Source organism: Tetrao urogallus (assembly GCF_951394365.1).
Source record: "Tetrao urogallus genome assembly, chromosome: 1".
Lineage (NCBI taxonomy): Eukaryota > Metazoa > Chordata > Aves > Galliformes > Phasianidae > Tetrao > Tetrao urogallus.
Genome location: NC_136813.1, coordinates 65,481,625 through 65,504,754, shown reverse-complemented (window position 1 = coordinate 65,504,754; position 23,130 = coordinate 65,481,625). Strand labels below are relative to the sequence as shown.

At 41.4% G+C, this 23,130-nt stretch overlaps 1 protein-coding gene across 1 annotated transcript in view; it reads right to left on the bottom strand.

Annotated features, from left to right (window-relative positions):
* JADE3 (jade family PHD finger 3) overlaps positions 1 to 23,130 on the bottom strand; it is a gene marked incomplete at its 3' end in the record, with an annotated part of 29,184 nt that overhangs the window by 5,490 nt on the left and 564 nt on the right. The window contains exons 2-7 of the mRNA XM_079543920.1: positions 22,522 to 22,604; positions 11,771 to 11,928; positions 9,767 to 9,957; positions 7,478 to 7,689; positions 4,987 to 5,154; positions 114 to 230 (exon numbers count right to left, since the gene is read on the bottom strand). Of these exons, the coding sequence (XP_079400046.1) occupies positions 114 to 230; positions 4,987 to 5,154; positions 7,478 to 7,689; positions 9,767 to 9,957; positions 11,771 to 11,928; positions 22,522 to 22,604 (929 nt within the window). The remainder of the gene's footprint in view (positions 1 to 113; positions 231 to 4,986; positions 5,155 to 7,477; positions 7,690 to 9,766; positions 9,958 to 11,770; positions 11,929 to 22,521; positions 22,605 to 23,130) is intronic.

Sequence of the window (23,130 nt, the reverse complement as noted above, 5' to 3'; positions counted from 1 at the left end):
CCACAGTGATATGGATAGGGAGCTATCCAACAATTGTCTTCACTGAATAAAGTTCAAAAACCTTAAAGTCCCCATCTTGCAGACTCAAGAGTCACAGGAAGACAAGTACGTACCTGAATGCAAGCACCGGTTTTCAGTTTGCATAAACTACACACTAAAGCCCATCGACTTGGTGGAATGTGAGAGACCTTTGTGATCGGCTCCATCCTTTCTGGGCAAGCAATACTAACCTGAAAATAAAAGACAGCATGGAAAGCAGTTATCAAGGCAATAAAAACAAGCTCTTCGCTAATACCAGAAGTAGGACTGTGAGTATGACCGCCATTTATCTCATTCAGAGATCTCTGTGTGCTCATACTTCATAACAAGTGACTTGAGGAGATTCCACATGAACAAAACAATATTGTGGAATGCAATTAGTTTAACCTGGTGGCTAGAAGTCATCATTTTTCAGAACATTTTAGGCAGCTACAGCATGCCTTGTTATGAACCATTTAAGAGACTGCAGCAAGTGATAGCAAAGTTTATTCCCTTTCAATTCTGTCCATCTACTCACTCTGATAAAAATTTATCAGCCAATATTTGCCCATATTGGGAAACTAAGACTGTCCTCTATAACTTGGACACCAAAACAGATGAAAATTATCTCCTTAGTCACCCCCAAGATGCTCCTGAGCAATAGGATTTATCCAAGGGCAGAACAAAATTAGTCAGCTCTGAGTGATCAACATGCAGAAGTGGGTCAGTAACCAAATGGCAGGTGGCAGAAGACTTCGGTGAGATAACTGCTCTGCCCCAAGGGTGCCAGTTTCCAGAAGCTTGGATTTTGGATGCTTACATAGAGATCAAAAATCTTTTGAATACAGTGGTTGTACACTAGGGAGGGCTACCTGCCTGAAACAGAAATACGGCGCTTCGTCCAGCTACAAAGATCTCCACGCTTCTTACCGACAGTTCACCTGTTTTGCCACTGGTGGGATAGGGGCCCCTTTGCAAAGGTACTTCAGCTATCACCTGATGCACACATTAATTTTAAAACCTGCTTAATCCCCGATGAAGAAAAACTTTGTTTCACCAGACCTCCTCTGTGAGGCAGGCATTGCCAAAGATAGCAATGCCAACTTTAGCAAGTCTGAAAGTCCAAGTTGCTACTCCCAAACTGAGTATTTTTGACACTCTCTCTTTCCTATCTTTTTCACTATTTTGAACAACAGACAAGTAGGTGAGAAAGAAAGCTTTGCAAGAGATTACTCCATCCATTATTTTTGCATTTTAAGAGGTTGATTAGTAGTTTGTAAACCAATGACAAAAATTGACTCCAATAAGGTTTGTTATATAACTTAAACCAAGCCATATTTTCTGCGATATGCCAAGGTCAGCCAGTGTTGTATGGCATTCCTATTTAGCCCAGTGACAATTGTGTGCACCCGTCTCTGATCTACAGCGTCCAGGAGGCCCGTAGCAGCTGCACTCAGCCTTCTCTTTGGCCAAAACCAGAGTCAGAAAAATTCTTGGGGAAAAACAACAGGACTTTGCACCTAAAAAATGGGGAGGCAGTATGCAGTGTCCTCATCAGGTAGAGATGAAGAATAATTTCATTTGTTGAGGACTTCCTATAAATCAGCGGGAAAGAGACAAAGCTGTCCTTGAAACTCTTGAATGGTTCCACAAATTCAGGTTCAGCACTCTTAAATGGCAAAGGTAGCTTTTCTGCTTCCAAATTGACCAATCCAACTTGACCCTGCTAAGAACAGAGCTGGTTACAAGTTGTACAGGTACTTCTAAAATAACATTGTACAAACATTGACCACAAATCTTGTTTCATTTACTAGACCAGTAGGCAAGATTTTCCCTTGGGAATTATGGGGTTGCATCAGTTTCCATGTTGCCTATATACCTTTCAAAAAGTAACCTGAAATGTCAGTGATTTTTTCTGTAGGCAGTTGCACCAGCTTTTCACTGTGCAGGAGTTGGAACTCACACATACTCTTCTTGTCACTCTTTGCCCCTTTTCATCCTCTCCCTGCTCCTTCTCCAGAAATATTTATGTTAGAAATATTGCCCATTCAGCTTGTAATGCTGCCTGTTTATGTTACTCCACTTTGTAAAAACACAAAGAGGTGCTTGGAGTCAGGTGCAGTTTATTTATACTGGCCTCCTGCCGCCTGCATGTTTCTAACGTTCAAAGAGAGGAGTCAAAGCAAAGCCTGTTTGAATTTCACTGTTCATGAGGGATCCAGAGAGCACAGAAGCCAACCTTTCCACTTCCCAAAACCTCCCATCCCGAGATAGAAATGACCGCCTGCCTTAACACATAGCTTCTCTGTTATTTCTCCGTGTCGTGTCCGGTTACATTTTGTCTGCCATACTCTGAAGAAGTAACAGTGGGAGAGAGTGAGAACAGCGGGCTGTTGAAGCCTGCTCTCTCCAATTTACGCACAGAGCTGACATCTCTGTTGTCACCCTGCTATCTGCTGCTCCGCTGATGGCCTGCCACCAGCAGCTGTGTGTTAGCGGGCAGTGATCTGCACCAGTGGCTGGGGAGGCATCCCAGCAGCTGGAGCACAGCCACTCACAGCAGCGGCTGAAGGCGGTCATTTGATAGTTCTGCAGCTGTAGCAAGGAAAAATTACTATCTGCTTCAGCCAACAACGCACCGACCAAGGGAAGACGTCTCTGCCATCCGTCATCTAAGGCAGAGAAATGAATTTCAAAACAATGTAAATTTTCTGATGTCAAAGTCTCTCCCTTTTTTCCAAGAATATCTTTTAAGAAATCACGGAAGAAGAGACACGTTTACACTAACAGACAGTGCTGGCAGAAGAATAAAAAGGATAAAAATCAACAATGAGTACGCTTTGTAAAAACCTTCAAATGTCCCAAACTCAGTGAGGGTCAAGACAGCCTTCCCACACCATTAGCTCACGAGGAGAGGGAGGCAGGGAAGAAACAGAACAAAACAAAGCATTCTAAGAGGGTGCTGAATATATTGGTGATGGGAAATACCTGGTGCAACTGCCTACAACAGTGCTAGCCTGTATTTATGAACTCACTCAAGTCCCTCTTGGATCTTTTACCACAAACATGAGGATGGCTCATTTTCCTCTGCACTCTGCCTTGCTCCATTTTGCTAGGGGTGTAGTGGGGGAAGTGGCAGTGACTTTATTATTTGTTTCTTTGTGGGGTGTTACAGGGGAGTAAACATTCTTCCATAAGGTATTTCAAGGTCTTGAAAACTCTGTCCCTTTCTAGTCTCCCAGAGCACATAAAGCCATGGTGTCTCTCCACACAAGAACCCACTGTTTTAGCGGAGATTCTCAAAAAAAAGCCAGGCTTCTCTGGTGATGGAATTGTAGTTCACTTTGTTTTTAAAAGCACCAGGTGCAGAAGAAGAGGCTGAATGGATCCAAGAGGCATTTCCCACTTCTCCTGGCAGGTGCCACCTCCTTGCTATGCCTGACACACTTGGCATGGGCACAGAGAGGAGGAGGTGCCTGAGGCCTGGAGCCATTGACTGGGCTGTGGGAGCAGCTGGATTCAAGCTCTCCCACCTGGGCAACTCTGCTGGCTGCTCTCCCTCAGCCGGAGGGAGGTGGGCAGGTAAGAAGCAGCAGGTGCTCCCTGTCCCATGGTCAGCTGCTTTCCGAACCTGCCAGTTCATCTCCTGCTGGGGAGAACATCAAGGCAACCACATGCAGAAAGAACCTCTCAGGGAAACCAGTCTGCTCAGAGCTAGGACAACTTCCAGACAAGGCACTTTAGGAGTGCATGAGGAGAAGGCAGGAGACTTTTATTTATTCATTTTAATTTTTTTGTTTTGTTTTGGTTTTTTTCCTCTGCTCCTTTCTCCCTAAAGGTGGGTGAGACACCAGATCTACAAGCTGGCCTGAAGGGAAAGCAGAACTGCAAAGATAAGCCCACTGATAATCAGATATATGCCTGGCACAGAGCTAGGAGTTGCGCAGAGCAACAGGCTGCCACATTAAAAAGCCATCCAGAATCTTGACATCTTCTTTGTGAAGTTTTGCAAATGCAAGGCCTGGCTGCTTGAGAGCAGAAGGTTTGGGAATAAGGCACCCCGCAATGTCATGGTGCCAACAGATGTGGCTGCAACCTCACACTACGTCATTCACTCTAAGGGATCTATGGATCTTACCAGAAGGAAAGCACAAATATCATTCTGAGTACAAAATTAAACACACACGTCCTCTACACCTATTTCAATTTACAGAATAATAAATGATGCTAAATCTGATTCTAAATAGAGGAAATGCAAAGTTTCATCATTAAGCTCTATATATGAACACAAGCATCAATCTGAATAGTCATTCTTAAAAAATATAACATAGAAGAAAAAAGCCTCATCTCTCCACCATTCAGGAAAATGTCTCATTTTAGTGCAAAGAACTTGTCTACAAACATCTCCCCATCTTAGAATCCATCCAATACATCATAGAATGGCCTGGGTTGAAAAGGACCACAATGATCATCTAGTTTCAACCCTGCTGTTATGTGCATATATATCATCCAATGATGATGTTTGATACATATCATAAAATATGCCTGGCTTTTTGTCTCAAAAAAAAAAGAAGAAAAAAAAAGAAAAAACAAAAAGGACATATTCAGTGCAAATTACACACCTAACTGAGAGCACACAAACTGATCAAGAACTAAGGGAGACAAGGATGCTGCAGTTGTGCAGCGATCACTGGCTTACATCACTAAACCTTTCCAGCAGGTCACTCAGATCTCATGACACCATGAAGAGACTGCTCAGTAAATGGGGAAGGACAAAGAGATTCATTAATTAATGAACATGAGCTGGACTCTCTCCAGATCTCTTCAACAGATTCTGCAGACTCACCAGAATAACACCCATGCAGATACCGTAAATCATGAGAATGTGAAAAGGTAGAGGGAGGAACACTGAGAAGGCAGAGAAGGGAGATTAGAATACAAAAGAATGAGACAGAAATTCAGCTTTACCTCTGGAATCCAGAGAGCACAGCTCACATGTGCCCACTTGGTCCCTGTCCTGGTGGCTTTCATTGCACCTCCTCGTTTTGGACACAGGAGGCACTGAGGATGTATTCCCAGAACACAGGTGCGGCACAGCCAGCTTCCTTCGGGGACTTTCAAGATTCCATAGCACGCCTTGGAAGAGCACAGGGATTGAGATCATTGCACTGATAATATTTGACATCCAAAGATTAATTCTCATAAGGCATGAAGCTTACAAATCCTAAAAGCACAGTCTGCCCTTTACTTAATCTTTCTCTAATTTCTTTTCCTTAAAAGGAGTCAGGTGATCAAAGAGATTGACAACCTATTAAAACAAGCCTTTTCATGCCAGTTTATTTTTAAAACATGTCTTGGTGTTATTTGTTCCTGTATGAAACAGCCATTGTAACTGAACACTGGTGTTACAACCTTCACCTTTGCATTCAGTGTCTTTTTATGTTTCTGAAGCAAAACACAGGCATCTCTTTAAGCTCATAGTCTTCTACTGTTAACAACTTTATGCTCTAATGTTATTCTATTCAGATGTGAAGTGATAAGAACTGTTTGAAGATTCTTTCCTGTGACATTAGATTACTTTTGTGGTTACAGTTCTGAGAACCGTTTGTGACTTCAAATATTTATATATAATATTGCCTCAAAAATTACAACAGTATATTCTGAAATCACGAGGTTCTGCTTTTTATGCCTGTTTCCCCGAGGCCTCTTAGAAACTGAGAGATTTATTAACTTTTACTAAGTTTGAAGATAAAAATGAAACTTACGTTCAGGTGCAGGTTCCTAGCAGTTCTCAATGGCTAACTATACCTGCACTAGACACATCCTGCTGCATGGACACACGTATTCAAGTGTGACCATATTTGAAACCATTGGTTACCAAGGTGCAACTCCACTCAGCTGCTCCCAATAACAGCTTTATCAATAAACCAGATTTCAAAGGAAATAACACCATTCCCAACACATACCAGGGAACAGGAACACTGAAAGCCTTGACAGAAGAAGAAGATTATTAGCTATAACCCAGTCTCTTAGATTCAAATCTAGTACAAATTCCCCATGCTTGCTTTCCCAGCCTTCTGGTTATAGGGTCTTGGTACTTAATGTGAAGAGATGTCCAATATTGCACAATCATGCTATGCTGAGAGGGAGAGTGAGTTCCCTCAATGAAATCCTGCATTATGAAAGCATCAAGTCAGACTAACCCAAATGTTATTTTCACATTTGACTGTTGCAAAGGCCCAACAGGGGGAGCTGTAATCTAAATTTTACAAAAGATTTTTATTTCCTGCTAAATGGTACATTCTCATCAACACTTTATACTACCAACTGCAAGATTTGGAAGGGACTTCTAGAGATCACTGAGTTCAAGTGGCACTACACCAAAAGAACACTTTTAGGAGGCTGGAAATGGACATACAACACTTCCTAATTCAATCCAGCTAATAAGTGGAGGTGGTCTAGACTAGAAAACCAGTAATTTAGCAATCTGAGCCAGCATGAGAGGGCACTGCGAGGGAGGAAACCTCACACACTCCTCTGCATCTCCAAGTGGTGTTCTGGCAAACAGACCCGAGGCTGCTTGGTGAACTAGAGCCCATCCAGAATTAAACCTGAACTGATAAATATTTTCGGTTGGTTGTTTGCTGCTATGCTTTGTTAGGATTAGCTCCAGCCCAGCTTCTGCAGAGCAGGTCCAGATCCTGTGGCTGGGGAAGAGGCAGAGTTAGAAAGCAGCAGGCCATCAGCTCCAGCTCTGCAGGCAACCCCAAGCCTTGTGCTGCAAATTCCTCCATATTTTCAAGGGGCACAAGCAGGGGCTGCCTTTGGAGCCAACAGCCCAGCTGTAAAATTCCTTCTCAAACAGGATGCACTAGAAACCACAGGGCTCAAATCCACTTTAGTTATGAGGATACCTCTGCCTGATGAGGCTGAGCTCAGTCTGTGCGAAGTCCTGCCTACATCTGAAACACCACAACCATGAGCAGCATTCAGACTGAGAGCACAGCTCTTGCAGGTGCTTGCGCCCTCTAAAAAAATCAGTCTGTTAACGCATCTAAACACATGGTTTCAAGTGGCTAAATTTGGAGCCAATTAACCAGTCAACTAATGAGAGAAATGCCCCAGCTGCAAAACAAATGATCTTTTAACATATAGGCTGCTGCCAGCATCCTCTGGCCTGTTTATTTACAAATGCAGGTTTACTAAGGATGTAGAGGGGAACTGTTTATGATTGTATTTGCAAGTCCAGACAACGCTTCACGTTACAGCTAGACTACACAGACTATGCTCAGCCACTTATCTGCTGTAATTCTCAGAGTACAAAACTTGACCTTGGTATTCTACATCACCTTTCGTATCCAGAGAATCACAAAGGCCTCCAAATTAATACTGATTCAAATTCCACACTTGCCAAGGTAAAGCAAGACAGGGCAGCGTCAATACTTCTGCAGGCACTGACCTGATGGACGCAGATATTACACTTGTCACAAAACACCATATCGTTCCCATCTTCACTGTCAGGAGAGCGGCACACGTCACAGATGACATCTTCATCATACTCTATACCCAGACCTTCTTCAGTCTCAATAGCGTGATTCATATTCTCATGACAGTGTCGCTCCAGCACTTCAATAGTTTTTTCCATCGTGTTTTCATCCAGGGGCCCGCATCCTACAGTGCAGAATAGGGAAAAGGGAAACAGAAAACACTCAGATGCCTCTGACCAAGTCTGAGAGGCAGAAAAACAGGGCAACTTCTAGCAACTACTGCAGTACAAACATTACTTACATCAAAAATAAATGAACCTTTTTTCCAGCTCGCTTGCTAATATTACCTCTACCTCATAAATACAAATAGAACTACTACTGGAGTAAAAGTTTGAGTTGTACATAAGACTACATGTTGAAAAAAGCACTACAGCATGAAAGTCAGCAGCTTCTATAACTTCTTGCTTCTCTCATGCAAGTCTGCCTCCAATTCCATCATTCTAGGAAACACTGATGACTCAACGTCATACACAATGTTCTTTATTCTGAAGACAAATCCCTTAGCAAATAAAACTTACCAAGTACACTTTAAATGTTATGAAGATATAAAAGTTGCCATCAGTCCTTGAGCGGCCAGCACAATGGATATGAAAGGAGCTCTTATCCATTTTTTTTATAAAACAGTAAATAAATGCACTGTTAGCAATCCATGGCACCCATTTACTTGAACAATATGCCTGCTATACCCACTTGCCACTAATAAAATGCAGTGTAAGCAGATCTACTTGAAAGGATTTGTTTTGAGATTGATCCCTCAGCTTGCAGCTGTAGAGACTCCCTTAGAATCTCTACAATGTTCACAGCTACAAGAAATCTCAAAGTCACATCCCCTGAAAAACATCAGTCACAAATGCTGCCATCTCCTATTGTACAAAATTTACTTAGACTAGCAAAGGTTGGGACATCCATGCAGCACTGATACCAGAGGCTAACACCACTGTAACTGCTGGATTATGTACAAGAATACATGTACTAATATTGATTTCTTGTTACAACTGATAAACAATGAGATGGAAAAGATAAATGATTGTTGATATAAAGTGTCTGTTATTAAACTGTTTTCTTTAATGCCAGGATATTTTTTCACTCCTCTTATAAAAAGAATCAGAATAATTCAGGCAGGTACAGACCTCAGAGGGATTCAGTCCAGCTCCCTGCTCCAAGCAGGATCAGCACTGAATCCAGATTAGGTTGCTCAGTAACATCTTTAGTCAGATCTTGAAAATCTCTGGATGGATAGAGACTCCAGCCCCAGAAAAGCTTTGGTTTTGAAAACAGCACCCAATATGACTAGGAGGCCTGTCCTCACACCTGCCTTTAACATACATCATTTGGCTGTGGAGTTCTGTCATGAGCTCCCTCCTTTACCACGTTGGTCTCCTGACACATCTATTTGTTTTCCTGAATGCCTGGATGACCATTCTTGGGCTTGGAAGAGATTGTCCTTAAAGTTTTGCTAACTCTGTCCAGCAATTTCACCCTTCAGAGCTGCCTTGCAGCAGTACATCCAACCCAGCAGTTCCCCAGATAAGCAGAAGACTGTTCTCCTAAGTCCAGGACCAGAAGCTACTTTCTCTCTTTGCTGCCCTCAAGATCTCAGTCTCCACTATTTCATAGCTGCCACAGCCAATGCCACCACCAATTAACTCATCCCAATTAGTTCTTCTTTCTTCATGAATAGCAGATTCAGGAGATGCCAAATAACTCTTTTTTCTACCTGTCCTTCATCAAGAACCTGCACTCACCCATGGAAGAATGTCAGCCAAACAGGCTATCCTATCACAGCTTGGCTAATCCAGCAGCAAAACCTAATTACTCCTTTAAGAAAAAGGCATGTTATAGCTCCTCACAACTCTGTATTTTGCAGCAGTAATATGCTCTATTTTTAAAAATGGAAACATCTGTTTTTCCTATGCAAAAATTTTAACTTTTAAAGTCCTAAAACTAACTCCACCTGGTGTTGGCTTTTTCCCTCGTGTGTCAGTCTGCAGAAGTTGCACATAATTTTGGATGTGAAGAAGTTTTAAGGCACAAAAGGCAAAAGAAAACACTAACTGAGCTAGCAATTCATTTTCAACATTCTATAGCTTTGCCATTATTTCATTTTTGTTAGCATTTCCATTCAGTGCTCAAAGATCTTTAAGAAACCGCCCAACAGAAATTAACTGCTGCTTTAAAAACCAGAATGTGTTGTGAATTACCCATTTCAGTAAGCTCTTCGTTTAGTTCCTGGAGCCAAAAGATGTCCATATCATCCAAGTCATAGCGACACACAGATTCTGCCAATTCCAAAATGTTGATGTAACCTGGTTCTGTAGGCTCTTGGCTGGAGCAGTGGATATACTTCCTGGGTCGTGTATACAGTACTTCTTTCACCTTTTCTGCGACAACCCTACATAAGGGAAAAAGGAAACACAAAGTTGGCTACAGCTTTTTAAGACTCAGCCTTGAAAGACATAAAATATTTGTTATCAATAGCATTTCACACACTTTAAGTTAGCCTGTAAGCGAAGCCAGAATGGGTAGACAGGATTCTGTAAATGTCATCTCTTCACATAAAATATGTTAAGGTTTGCTATGTATACAGAATCGTTTTTAAAATGCAAGCTTGTGCATAATATTTTCAATTTAAGAAATGCTACTGGAATATGAATGTTCTTGAAATGCACAGAAAGTATCATGCACAAAACTCCCTACGATCTTGTCAACTGATGATCTTCAAGACACCAGCTTTCTCAGGAAAAGCTTGATTTATTCTGCTGCAGGCGGTGGGGGAGGGAAGAGGGAGATGCTTGCTCTTCATTCAGGTTAAACAGTCTACCACTGTTTTACAAATGACACTTTATCCATGCTACATAAGTATTATTTTTGTTCTGCAAGAACGATTTTGTTGCCAAGTAAAAATGTACAGTGGAAAAACAGCTAAAAATCATCCAGGAAGTAAGGGAAAAAAAACAAAACAAAAAAACCTAGTGTTTTCAACCTTTCAATTATTTTGTGAGATAAAACTTGGTGTTTGCCTAGTACGTTAGCCTATGGGAATGGAGAGACTGACCCCAGCTAGATAAAGTCAACCTTTCTCTGCATTTAGTTCAAGAGGCCCTGCATGTGAAAGGAAGCCAGGGAGATACCGCATGGAACGGTGCCATGCATGAGAAGCTCTGCATGCCTTCCACAGCTAGACCTTCCCAGAACCAGGAGAAGAGAAAAGCTGTGGGAAACAAGGCAAGAGGAAGAAAGAGGGAACAGGCAAAAGTCAAGCAGTATCCCACATAATTCTAACTGGACAATGTGTGTTTTCAATGTTAGCACTATGTTCTTCTGCCACTCTTCTCCATGCCTTCACATCGCTTACTTTTTTTCTTGTTCTCATGAGATTTTCTGTTCTCTGGTCCAGCCAAATCTATAGCAATTTTTTCCTCTAATGTAATATTGCTGGTATGAGATGCAATATATTTATTTTAGCAACTTGGTACTGATAATAGCCTCAGTGGAAATTAGATTATGCTGCCACAAACACTTGCACTGGACAGTTCATTTATTTTTGTCTCAAAGCCCACCCTGGCATGAATACTTCCATGTTACAAGACACACTTCTACCAGGAAGGGTTGCAGGACTACACTGTTATGTTTTCCTGGTCTAAGTACAGCGTGAGAGGATGAAAGATCTATCTCCTGAAACTGAGATCACTGAGCATGTATAATAATGCTTACCAGCTATTACCAGTAGAAAGAGAAAGCAGAAAGAATTAAAACTTTGGCAACAGAAACAAAAATTACATTACACAAACAAGTGAGTAGCTTTATCAGGTATCAGTTATTACTACTGAGTGGCTTCATCTTACTTTATATAGGGAAGCCTTACAAGTAACATGAAAACAACACAAGATTTGGGTTTATGTTTAATTTAACTTCCCACACTCAAATGAGAAAAGTTTTATCCACATCACTCAGGAAAAAATAAATCCCCTTTTTGAACTTTAAACGCAGATACTTGTTGTATGCAACAGAACCAGATCTGAAATGCCACAAAATGTTTTCCAAATTGGTTTATTTGGTTTAAAAGCAAGCTTGGAAGCTACTGCATTTGAGACTTAATTATAACAACAAGGAAATGCCAACTGCATTTAGACCACCACTTTTTGACAGACCAACTTCTCCGAGTTGACGCTCTGCACACACGCTCTATGTCTAATTGCTGTTACCTGAGAGATGGCTGCGGAATCGTTTCTGGACTGGCTGGAACTTGGACTCCTTTCTCCCATTCCTGTTTCCACGTGTCCGCAAAGACATAATATTCATCGGGGTTAACATGGTGAGAATCCGGTAGTTTCATGGCACTAATGAGATCCTTGCGGAACACCTGCAGAGAAAACCCAGAGAGGAGAGAGGTTTGAGGAAAAAGGGTTGCCCAGAGAAAGTAGTAGATGAAGCAGTACATATTTTCCTAGTTTGCACTGAAACAATCCACATTTGTTAATAATTTTTTGAGGACTGCCAACACACAAATACATTAATTTGCAGTATGACATGAAGTTTAAGCTTCTTGTCAGAATCATGACGCTGCTCAAAGTCTAACCAGAAGGAAGAAGGTTGTTTCAGGTAGCCAAGATGAGGAGGAAAGGACGCCTGTACCTAGTTTACTACTTGTATGTAATACCATTTTCAAACAGCTCATTTCATTTGCCAATCTGCATGCTTTATCCTAACTTAGGTACAAGGTAAGATATATATATATATATATATATACATTTATATATATATACATATATATACACTTAAGGCAGCTTAACTGAGAGGAAATATATATACATATTTCCTCTCAGTTAAGCTGCCTTAAGTTGCCATATTCTTCACAGACTAAGAACAGTTGCCTTGGCAAGGTTGATATATAGGCACTTGTTCATCTGTAAGCCCATCTGAAATTTTAGTGGTCAGGATCTTCAAGATCAAAGACAAAGAGCTGCCTGTATCAGAAACACGAACTCTGCATTGCTCTGTACAGTGATGCTACTGCTGCAGGACAACCCAGCTCAGAACCCTTTGGCAAACCTAGCAGGTGAAACATGCTATTGCATATCACCACAAACCTATCCATGACAAGCCTCTAGCTGCACCGATCAACATCTGGCTTAAGAAGATTATGTTTTTAAGAACACGGAACCACTATCAGTTGTCATGAAGCTTACCTAATGTAAATACCTGTCAAATAGAGGTGCATGAAATTTAAATAAAGGGCATATGAATCCCTCTTTTGTTGTTGTTTGATTGGTTTTTGTTGTTGCTGGTTGTTTTTTTTCTCCCTGTTGATACCTTGCACCAGTTTAACATTCATTAAAGCAGAGCAGTGACTGTGGCTTGGTGTTGGTGAGACGTTACAACTAATTAACTGTATTGTCACAACGAGAAATCAAATCTTCAAAGGGTGACAAAACGAAAAGGAAAATACCCCTGCAATAAGCTGTGGAAGGTTGTATGGGAACTGCTGAGTCACGGCCTGAACCTCTGATTAATCACCTGAGGCGAGCCATGAGTCAGCCAGAGGAGCACAGGTGAAGGCAATTCACCTGTGCTGCCGGAAGGGGTGGAGCCAGGCTCCACCCCTCCTAGACCTATTTAAGAGCTGGCTACCAGAGGGGAAGGATCTCTTCTGGAGATCCCCTCTCTTGGTGTCTTCTGGTGAGCTCAGCCGAAGGGTAAGCTCTTCCGCTTATTCTCTTTGTGATCATTGTCTACCTTGCTTGATTCTCTCGATTATATTGTGATTACAACATCTTGATATCTGTTGATTAAACAACTATATTGCAATTATAGCATCTTGATTATACAAAGGTTGAACTCCTTCTTACTAAATTCGGTTTTGTAGCGAGAATAGTAATAAAAATACTTGAGAGCCAAATATCTTAATGCACCCTTTTCAATTTGACAGCACCAGACCACTTAACGTCTATTGCAAAAATTCTCAGCTGTCCTTGGAAATCATCAAGTTAACTGCTACAAAAGAAAAAGAAAAAGAAGCAAAAAAAAAAAAGCAGCACTATGCTTTTAACTAGAAACAAGTATTGAAAGAGGCTGCTGGTAGCTTGGAGCACAAGGGTTGCTTCATTACACGATACAGCTGTATCACTCACAGACAGCTGGGAGCTCAACCTGGGAACTCAACAATATAGAGCAACCAGCAATCTCCTGAGGCTTCTGTATTTACTACTAAGGAGTATCTGCTTTGCTTTACATCAGACTGTTTACTGCAACCTTCTGTCTGCAGCTCTTTAGCTTTTAGAGAAAACAAGAGCGAAAGTGGAAACACTATAAGCACCCATTTTTATCCAAGCAGCATGTCTACACGTCAAAAATAAAATGTGATGTGTTCTACACCATTTAAAAGAAATGTTCATATTCTTTGCTATAAGTAGAGCTAGGTTTATGAGGAAAACTAGTGTGGCACGGTTCCATAGAAATCCATGAGGAAGAAATAATCCAGTGATAAATTCTATGACTGGTTTAATCATTAGAAAATATATTCCTCAAACCTTACCTAAGGTAAAGCATAAAGCACTTTTACAAACTACCTTTTCAGTCACTGAAGAAACACAGGAGAGGCTCATACCAAACCCAGTGTTTTTCAAGCACTGAATGAAAAACGCTGTGAAAGGCATTAGTATTCCAACTACATCAAACTACATTGCTTAGCAGCAAATTCATCTTCTGATCATCCATTATGTATGTGAACTGTACCATCTCTATTTTTAAAGCACAAAACCTTTGGAGCATGAACTTTTTTTTTTCCCTGTGCCTGACCAGTCTAGTACCATGCAAGCAACGCAAAGTTCTCTGCTTCAGATTGCTACAATTTGCAAATATTGGTATCACTGAAGGTAAAAGACTTCATCAATATAAACCTGACTGTTGAAACCTTAAGAAAAGCCAAACTCAGCTCAGATTTCCTAACAATACTTTCCTTGCTTTTCATGCCCAAGTACAACTGAGTATTTCCTGCAGACGCCTGGAATTGTCATAAAGACATGCCAACCTGTAGCTCATCTCATTTCTCATGTCCTCACACACGGCCAGTCTTCCAGCAGCAAAATACTCTCAGAAGACAATGTTTCAAAACATGTGTCTTTATCACTCGCTCTGTGCTGCGTTCTGGAAGTAAACCAAAACACCCAGGGGACCCAAAGAGAGCTTTCTTATCAATCAAATGATTTTTTACTCCAGCAGCCAGTTCCTAGGCTACGGTCTGGGCCACTCAGTGAGGAGCAGACACACACGTTCAGGATTTAGATAGCCAGCTTTTCCTCACAGTTGTGTCTTTTTGGACTCTTATTGCCTCCATAAGGCACTGGTCAGTCCTACTGATAGCACAGCCCCTCCTCTTGGCAGCAGCCACTTGCTGGTGGCAACCCAAAAGCAGTTACACTTCTCAGTGTACACAATACACAAGCCTTCAACTCTATTTCAGCATCAACTGTCACCAGACGAATCGAGAAGGACTGAGTAAGGAACACAGCTGGCCTAGGCAGGCAATGCCCTCCCACCCCTCTGGTAGGACACAGGGCACTTCATGAAGAGGCCCTCGCCAAGGGGAGCTCCGGCACTAGAAGGCGGCAGGTCACGGCCGGTGTGCACAGAACAGGAAACTGCCCACCCACCAGAAGCTTCCACAGAGGTTACTGTGTGACAGGGGGATCGGTTTTACGTATTTTTAGCAATTGAAAGCCCTGCTTAGCGCTCGACTGTTTGTTCTGAACTTCGTTCCATTCAGCTGCCAGGAACTTCTAAGTTTCAGCTGAGAACGGTGCAGCAGTTAGCCTGAATGAAGTCAATGAAAACAGTGTTGGCTTGTGTCACAGAAATAATACTAAGCATTTCATGAAGAAACTCTAAAATGTTTTTCATACTTCAAAGCTGAGACTCAAAACTAGAAGAGAAAACCTTGCTCTTTGGTCAAGTCAAGCTTTTTGCTCTGCAGAAAAGTCTGATAAGATTTGCTCAAGCAACGAGAACTCAGACACCTCTAAAAGATGCACTGCTGCCTCTGGGCCTTTAAAGCCTAAATCCTACACAAATCCTCTTTAATAAGCATGCTCTGCTCCTCCACCAAGCACTTACAGTGACACTGTAGAGCTGTGGATGGAAAGATATGGTTCATGTGTCATGTTTGTTTTTCAGGCTAAGTCCAATTTGGAAATTATGCTAGAAGAGCATGTCCAAGGAAAACGAAGCTCATAGAATCAGAAGTTTGTAAACGCATCACCAAAAGCTGTTCATGGCTTCAACATGAAGTAAGTCTACAAAAATTCAATATACAATCTTCCTCACACAACCCTCCCTCCTGTGCTGACTCTATGAAAAAATAATTCTGTCTAACAAAGAACATCATTTGGTGTGCAATATACTTATCCACCAGAGATGTGATGGAGGGTACAAGTAATGCTGTAAAGAACTTAAGTGAAATATTAGCATCCAAGACAGAGAGCAAGTCTTCACCATTCAACAGCCTTCTACAGCCTCCATCTTCAGCAAGCAATGCAAATATTGGATCTGCACAGAACATTTTGTTACCAAGCAATACAAATCTAAAGCCACACTTTGGGAAAACAAAACCAGAACAACAACAAAATTCCAATAAACTGCAAAAAACCACAATCAAACAACAGTCAAAGATCTTCAAAGATCTATTTCAATTCTCTCCTGTAAGCTTCTACTGACACTGACTGATCTCACTGCTCACTCACCGCATCCTGCCCAAATGCATGTGGTCCGGGAGAACAGACTGGATCATCTCTTTGAAACAGCAACAAAAATGGTACTTCTTGTGACATTGAGCTTTTAAGCATTTGACCACCTGTTACTAAATTCCACAACGGTAAGACCACTGGTGGGAAGCACACATCAGAGGTCTAAGTGGAGTACATGTCAACCACTCTGTTGCTGTAACAATCAAAGCAGGATTTCTGCTGGATTGCATCTAATTGCTTCATGCTAAGGCTTCCCCTGGTGCCTGGCAGAGCCCCTAAGGAGTTAGCAGCATACATTTCATTGCCACATACTCGCTACCTAGAGACAGAAAACCCTCTGTCTTCTGAGACAGAAACATAAAATATCCATTTTTAAAAGGCAGAATTCCATCCCCGTGCCCAAAGTCTGCCAGGAGACTACCCTCAGAAATACCCTCAATATCCTCTCTAAAAAGAGAAAGCTGAAACGGCTAGGATCTTTCTGATTTTTGCATCTCCTTTACAACCCTGAAGGCCAACTGTGAAATTCCAGTTGCCAACTACTCGTTCAACAGCAGGCATTTTCTCTAAAATGTATAGTAAACTACACGTGAGTTTTTCATCTTTTTGATTATTTTTCAAATACACCTTCAGAAGAATGCTCTATGTTTTTTTATTCCAAAGTTACCCATAAGCACCAAAGCTTATTCTACCACTCAACACCTCCAGCAAAAAATTAACAACATTTACAAAGCGGCAGTTTATACCCAAAATCACCACATAAATGATAACACGGAAGCTAAATGGTACTAAGACCTATTGCACGTGTAACATAACCACATCGTATCTGAGCAGATAGTCTCATCTAACATATCTAATCTTCGTATAGATGTTTGACAATGTCTGCTAAAGGCTGCCTATCTATTGAGAACGAAGCTGCAAGGTGCACACCACTTTCCAGAACTTGGTAGGCTCATCTTCCCAAGGTTGAATTGTTATTGTTAGTACACTGCAATCTGGGCATTAAGTTTCTGAATTGAGGCACTTTATTAAAAAGGAGTATACCCTATTATAGACAGGATGAGTTGGATGGGGTTTTTTTTGTAGCAAAGCAAATCAAAAGCAAAATAATTTAAGAATGAAAATGAAACTACAGTTCCAGGGACGTATACTGACTAGACTGAAAAACTAATGTTAAAAAAGCTAGGGCAGACAGAAGTGAGTGTAGCATTGTGCTTGGGCTTCTCGGACATCTCAATAATTTGAACAAGTTCTGCAGCAAATCCTAATCTTCAAACTCCCACTCCCAAAAACTATTTTTATGTATCATCCAAGACTCGGGAAAATGAAACATTGCATCTTTCAATGAAGCAGCCACAAGTCTTCCGAGCCTCCTTTACAGGTGTATGTAGGAAAAGTCAGGAAATCAGACAGTAAATCAACCATACCTAACATCAAGTCTCTGACAGTGTTATCTCATGAGCCAGAAAAACACGCAAGAACTGTTTAAGAGCATGTCAGGTTTTCTTCAGACATAAGCTTCAGATTTGGGAATTAATCCTAACAATCAATTTTTCAAAATGGTATTAATTAAACAGATATTTAGAAAAATCTGCACTCGTTCTCATCTGTTCAATTCCTTTTATAATCATGTTTAATTCTCAGTCTCAACAACTTCCTGTGGCAGATGAGCTTCACAGTCTAATTATATGGTGCATGCAAAAGGATATCCTATTAATTGCAACAGACTTCTTAACTTCTGGCCTCATTCATACTGTCTTGCCCTTCCCAGTTCCTCCGCCACAAAGACAGGCAGGACTGAAGCTCTACCTCTGCTCTCTCCAGACCATTTACACTTAACTGCTTTGCCTACTCATCCAGTTCCAAAAGCAAAACAGCTCAGCTTTTTCACAAGCAGGCTCTTCCATGCCCTTAAGCATTCTGGTCACCCTTTGCTAAAAGCGAAAAGATCAAAAAAAATAACCAGCAAGGTTGCATTTCTGATGTACATGAAAGTACTGTATGTTCTTCTTCAAAATCAACTAGCCCACACAGGCTAAAACGGAGCTCATCAAAATGCACAAGGCATGCTGACCAGCGGTCTTGAGAAGGCTGCAAAGATGACAGAGTCGTGAAAGTTAATTCAGAATCTTCTAAGGTAGGCGCACACAGAAAGGTGACAGTCTCCCGGTCCATTATGCATGGCATACGCCAAGCAATATGAGTTAATCACGGCGTCCATTCATTCACAGAACAAAAATGACCGCTTTCAAACTGCCAAAAGAATCCATTCTCTGCTCGCAGTCTAATCTTACAGGGTGCTCCTCAGGATCAAGACCTACAATTTATGTGACAGTTAAACGCCACTAAAAAAAAGTTCCACATACGCAAGTAATGAAAGCAGGCCATTTTCTTGTGGAAGACAAGCTACATTTCACACGATAACACAGCTGTCACTATCAGCAATGAGGGACCAAGAACGACAATTGCCACGGGATTCAAAACCTTATTTGCAAAAAGAGGTAAAATACTGCCACCTTATATGGGTAGGTTCCAGACAGAAAACCACCACGATTTTAACTTAACTCCTTTTACAGTTTTAAGATGGAGCAAGTACTAAAAAATAATACATAAGCTTGAGTGCCATATAAATCTCTTTGGCTCTTTTGTGCCCCCACTAGCTCGAGGCAAAAGAAACAGTCAGCCTTTCAGGATGGCCCAGCTAAAAGGTTTTCCCTGCAAAAATGATTCCAACTATTCTGCCATCATTTTCTGCTGCAGCTTCCAAGGAGACAGGAAACAGCAAAGCACAGGTTTCATGCTGAGCCAGACATCCAAATGCTCCTAACCTGCTACTCCCACGCAGCCTACTGTTCAGAGCTGAGCCCCTCCTGTCTCAGCTCAGGTCCATAAGGGGCAACTCTGCAACTGGCACACAGCCAACACCATCATGAAGCTCTGAAAAACAGTTCAGACATATACTGCAGGCCTGCCTGATGCCTTAACATTAATTATTAAAAGTAAATGCTAAAGCTAATTGGATAGCAGAATTGTCAAGACACCATTTCAGTTGCTTGCAATAGATTACAACCCAAAAGGAGCACAAAAGAAAGAGCTGCAGCCTTGCTCCGCAGCATCATCTTAGATTTTCCTCATCTTCTCCAAGCAGGAGGGTGACACAAGAAGGTCCCACTCAGAAGCGTCCCTTCTGCGCAGAAGCAAACATCTGATAGGCAGGCCCAGAGAATACGCTTGGACATCTGCACTCCAACACCATTCCCTGTCCCACAGTACAAGAGGGGAGATTTACAGTAGATGTTAGGTGGAAATTTTTCACTCAGGGGACAGTGAGGCGCTGGCACAGCTGCGCAGAGGAGCCATGGTGCCCCATCCCTGGAGGTGCTCAAGGCCAGGTTGGATGGGCAGCTGAGCTGGTGGGGGGCAGCCCTGCCCACAGCAGGGGTTGGAGCTACACAATCTTTTGAGGTCCCTTCCAACCTAAGCCATTCTATGAACCTCACTCCCCTGATACCATTGCCTGCATCTGCTTCCTTCCTGAAGAAAACAAGAGGCAAGGCGCGCAGCCCTCAGCTGCAGCCACCTTTGGTGTTTTATAGGCGACCACAGAGGAGCAAGGGAGCTACAAACAAGTCTTGTGGAGCAGCAGACAAATATGCTAACCTGATTGTCAGTCACAATTCTGAAAATGAGCTTTCATTTGGAAAGAGAACCCAGGTAGTAGATAATAATCTAGAGATGGCTGAGAAAGTGGAGAAAATCCTATGTATCCACATGCAATATAATCGAGAAAGCCAGGCTTACTGGCATGAAAGAAAAATTAATGTATGAAGACCATGAGCAAAAAAATTCCCAAACAGCTATTTATAGCTTTGACCTTTTAGATTTTCTGCATCACTAACTCAAGAAACAGTCTGCTGCCTGGCAAGCAGAGGTGAATGAAAGCAGAGCACTGCCAACTTGCTCAAGAGATCCCTTGCTGAAGGGATGCTGTCAGCCCGAAATTTCACATTTCTATCCAATACTAGCACAAAAAACTTGTGGAATTACTGTAACATGATTTTTTGAAGGGTGTGTGATAGGGTCAGTCTTTGCTTTACACTCTTGTCACTAGTTGGTGTGTTAATAATAAATTGCAATGCTCTGCTGACAACAGCGCTTCATGCAATGCACCATTGCATGCAATCTCCAGCATATGATTTTCTAGGGCTTGGAAGGAACACTTGCTCCCAGCAGAAGGAAAGGAAAAACAGGAAGGATAGCCAAGAGTCTTACGTACCAAGGGTAGAGATCATTACTGCCACCCTCCCTACCAGTCCCCTTCTCAGAGAACTTTACTTTTTCCGTTTTGTTTTTTTAATTTTAATCTTTAATATTGCAATATTGTACTTGGGACACTCTTGCAAAAGAGGACATCTTCTAAGATTTGATTTTTCAAATTATTTTTTAAACTGGGGAGGGGGCCTCTTAAACAAAAGATGCAAGAAAGATGCCAGCATTACAAGAATGATGATGTTATGACATACACTTCTAAAATTCAGCGTATATTCTAGGCTTTGTTCTTCAAAGTTTTGTATTTTTCAAGTTTTGATGGGCTTGAAATTTTGTCTTGAAGCAGGTAGAAAACAGCAAGGAAGATCACAGAAGGAAGAACCGAAAACACTGTGCATTTTAATTCCTCCTAGAAGTCTATGTAAATAAGAACACTTGCAAGCTGTATTCATGGACCACATTCTCGTAATTATTGTTTATGCATCCACACAGTATGGAGAAAAGGGAAAGTAAACAGTAACAGGACAATTTTTAGGCAGAAGAAAAGCAAGACAGGGTGAAGGGACTGGTGCTAAGGTGTATTTGAAACAGCAAGTCTAGCAATGGATTTGTTTCTGTTCCCATTTGCCCAGCTTGGCAAGTAAGAAAGCTACTGCTAAGAGAAACATGAGCAATGATTACAAGAACTCAACAGCCACAAGCTGTTTTGAGATTTACATTCTCACAGAACCACAATCCTCAAAGACTTTAAAGGTAAAAAGTACAATAGACTTTTCTTAACCTTCTTGGTGGCTGCAAACAAACACTGTGTAGTTAGTTCTGGCCAATTTTGCTCTTCTTGAAACATTCACACAGGATTCCCTTTTACAAAATGAATCTTTACATCCTCTTCAATTAACTTGTAATGAAAATTAAGCTTCCAAAACAAAGGACACTTCTCGAACGTTCACCTTTTATCAAACTGAATTAATCTACTGGGCAACATTCAAAAAGGAAGCATGAAGTATGTTTGCTGAATAGCTTTTGGTATATGAACACAAGCTTTATGTTTACACAGCCTCTCATAGTAGAACGTAAGCAGCTAAAAACCTGCTCTTACTGTACAAAGAATTACTTCTGGGACATAACTCTCAGTTTTACATTCCACTGAAGAAAAGTATGTTTTGTCAGTCTTTTTCTCAGTAACCTCGGGCATCAACAGTCATACCAGCATGCTGAAGGACTCATTTGGAGGGAATGTGACAGCAAGCAGAGGGAATTAACTACAAGAAACATTTCTCCTATTCGCAGTTATCTGACTTCAGCCCTCAAGAAAGCAAGCATCAAATATGGAGAAAGCAGCCAACAAATCCTCCCCAAGAAGGGCAACAGATGGGAATCGTTGCTAGGATGGATTTCAGTACTGCATTGTACATAAACACCAATGGAAAAGGACTCAATTAGCAAATGCAGATCCAGTGAGAGTGGTGATAGGTGTTGATAGGCAGGGAAGGCAAAATAAAACTCTTACTGAAGGGAACAAGTGAATAGTGAGAAAGTGGCAGGAGAGTAAGCACTGCTCCTATGTAACTCACCCACTGGGGTGTCTCGCTGTTCTATCCTAAAGCAGAAAGAAGGCATCCTTCTCATACACACATATATGCGAGCTACTTCCTTCTGTAGCATGCTTTCAAATCACAAGACCAGACCAGCTTTTTCAGTATCAACATGAGTCTACATTTCAGGGGAAGAAAGAACTACATGTCACTGTCTGCAATGCCATAAGTCATGATAAGATGCCAGAGTTCCTGTATTAATCACACACTGAAGAAAAACAGTGTCATGGAGGCAACAGGTAACCAAAGAATAAGCTGGCACCAGTTCAAAGCTCACTATTTCAAGGCATAGAAGCTTGAAAACGACATGACAAAAAACACTGGTAACCAGTCTTTAAGCTTGGTTCTTACCTCAGCAGGTTTCTTTTGTTCATTTGCTGGTGTTTTTGACTTGCTCCTGTATTTAGCACAAGAAGAAAAGGAAGTGGAAGGACCTGTTTAAAAAAACAAACAAAAAAAGAACCATTATAACTAATTTCAATTCACAATCACTCAGTGCAACACAAGGCACTCCAATCTCGTGACTTATCTAGTTCTTGATAAGATATGGGCAAAAAGCTCTTCTGTAGCCTGTAGGCTTGAATACAGCTCCTCCTTTTCCATTTGTTCTTTGTAAAACCGCAGCTCTCCAAATTTATGGGTACATTCTGCTCTGATCAGTACAAGTGTGAATAAACAGAACAAACATGCAGACCACTGCCCTTCATTGCCTTTCTATCTGAAGTGGAAGCAGGAGCAAAACTGAGACAGAGCTTGCAAGTGCTAGAAAAGCAACGTGAAAAAAAGCAGTGATACTAAAGGATACTGATGAGAAAGGCAGGAAATATAGTGCAATGTCTAAACATCTCAGAACAACATGTTAGTTCAGTACGTTACTGAGCTGTAATAAACATGTTAATGAATCACTGTTAAATATAGCATTATGAGATGGCCATAAGTTTTAAAGAAACAAGCAAGACT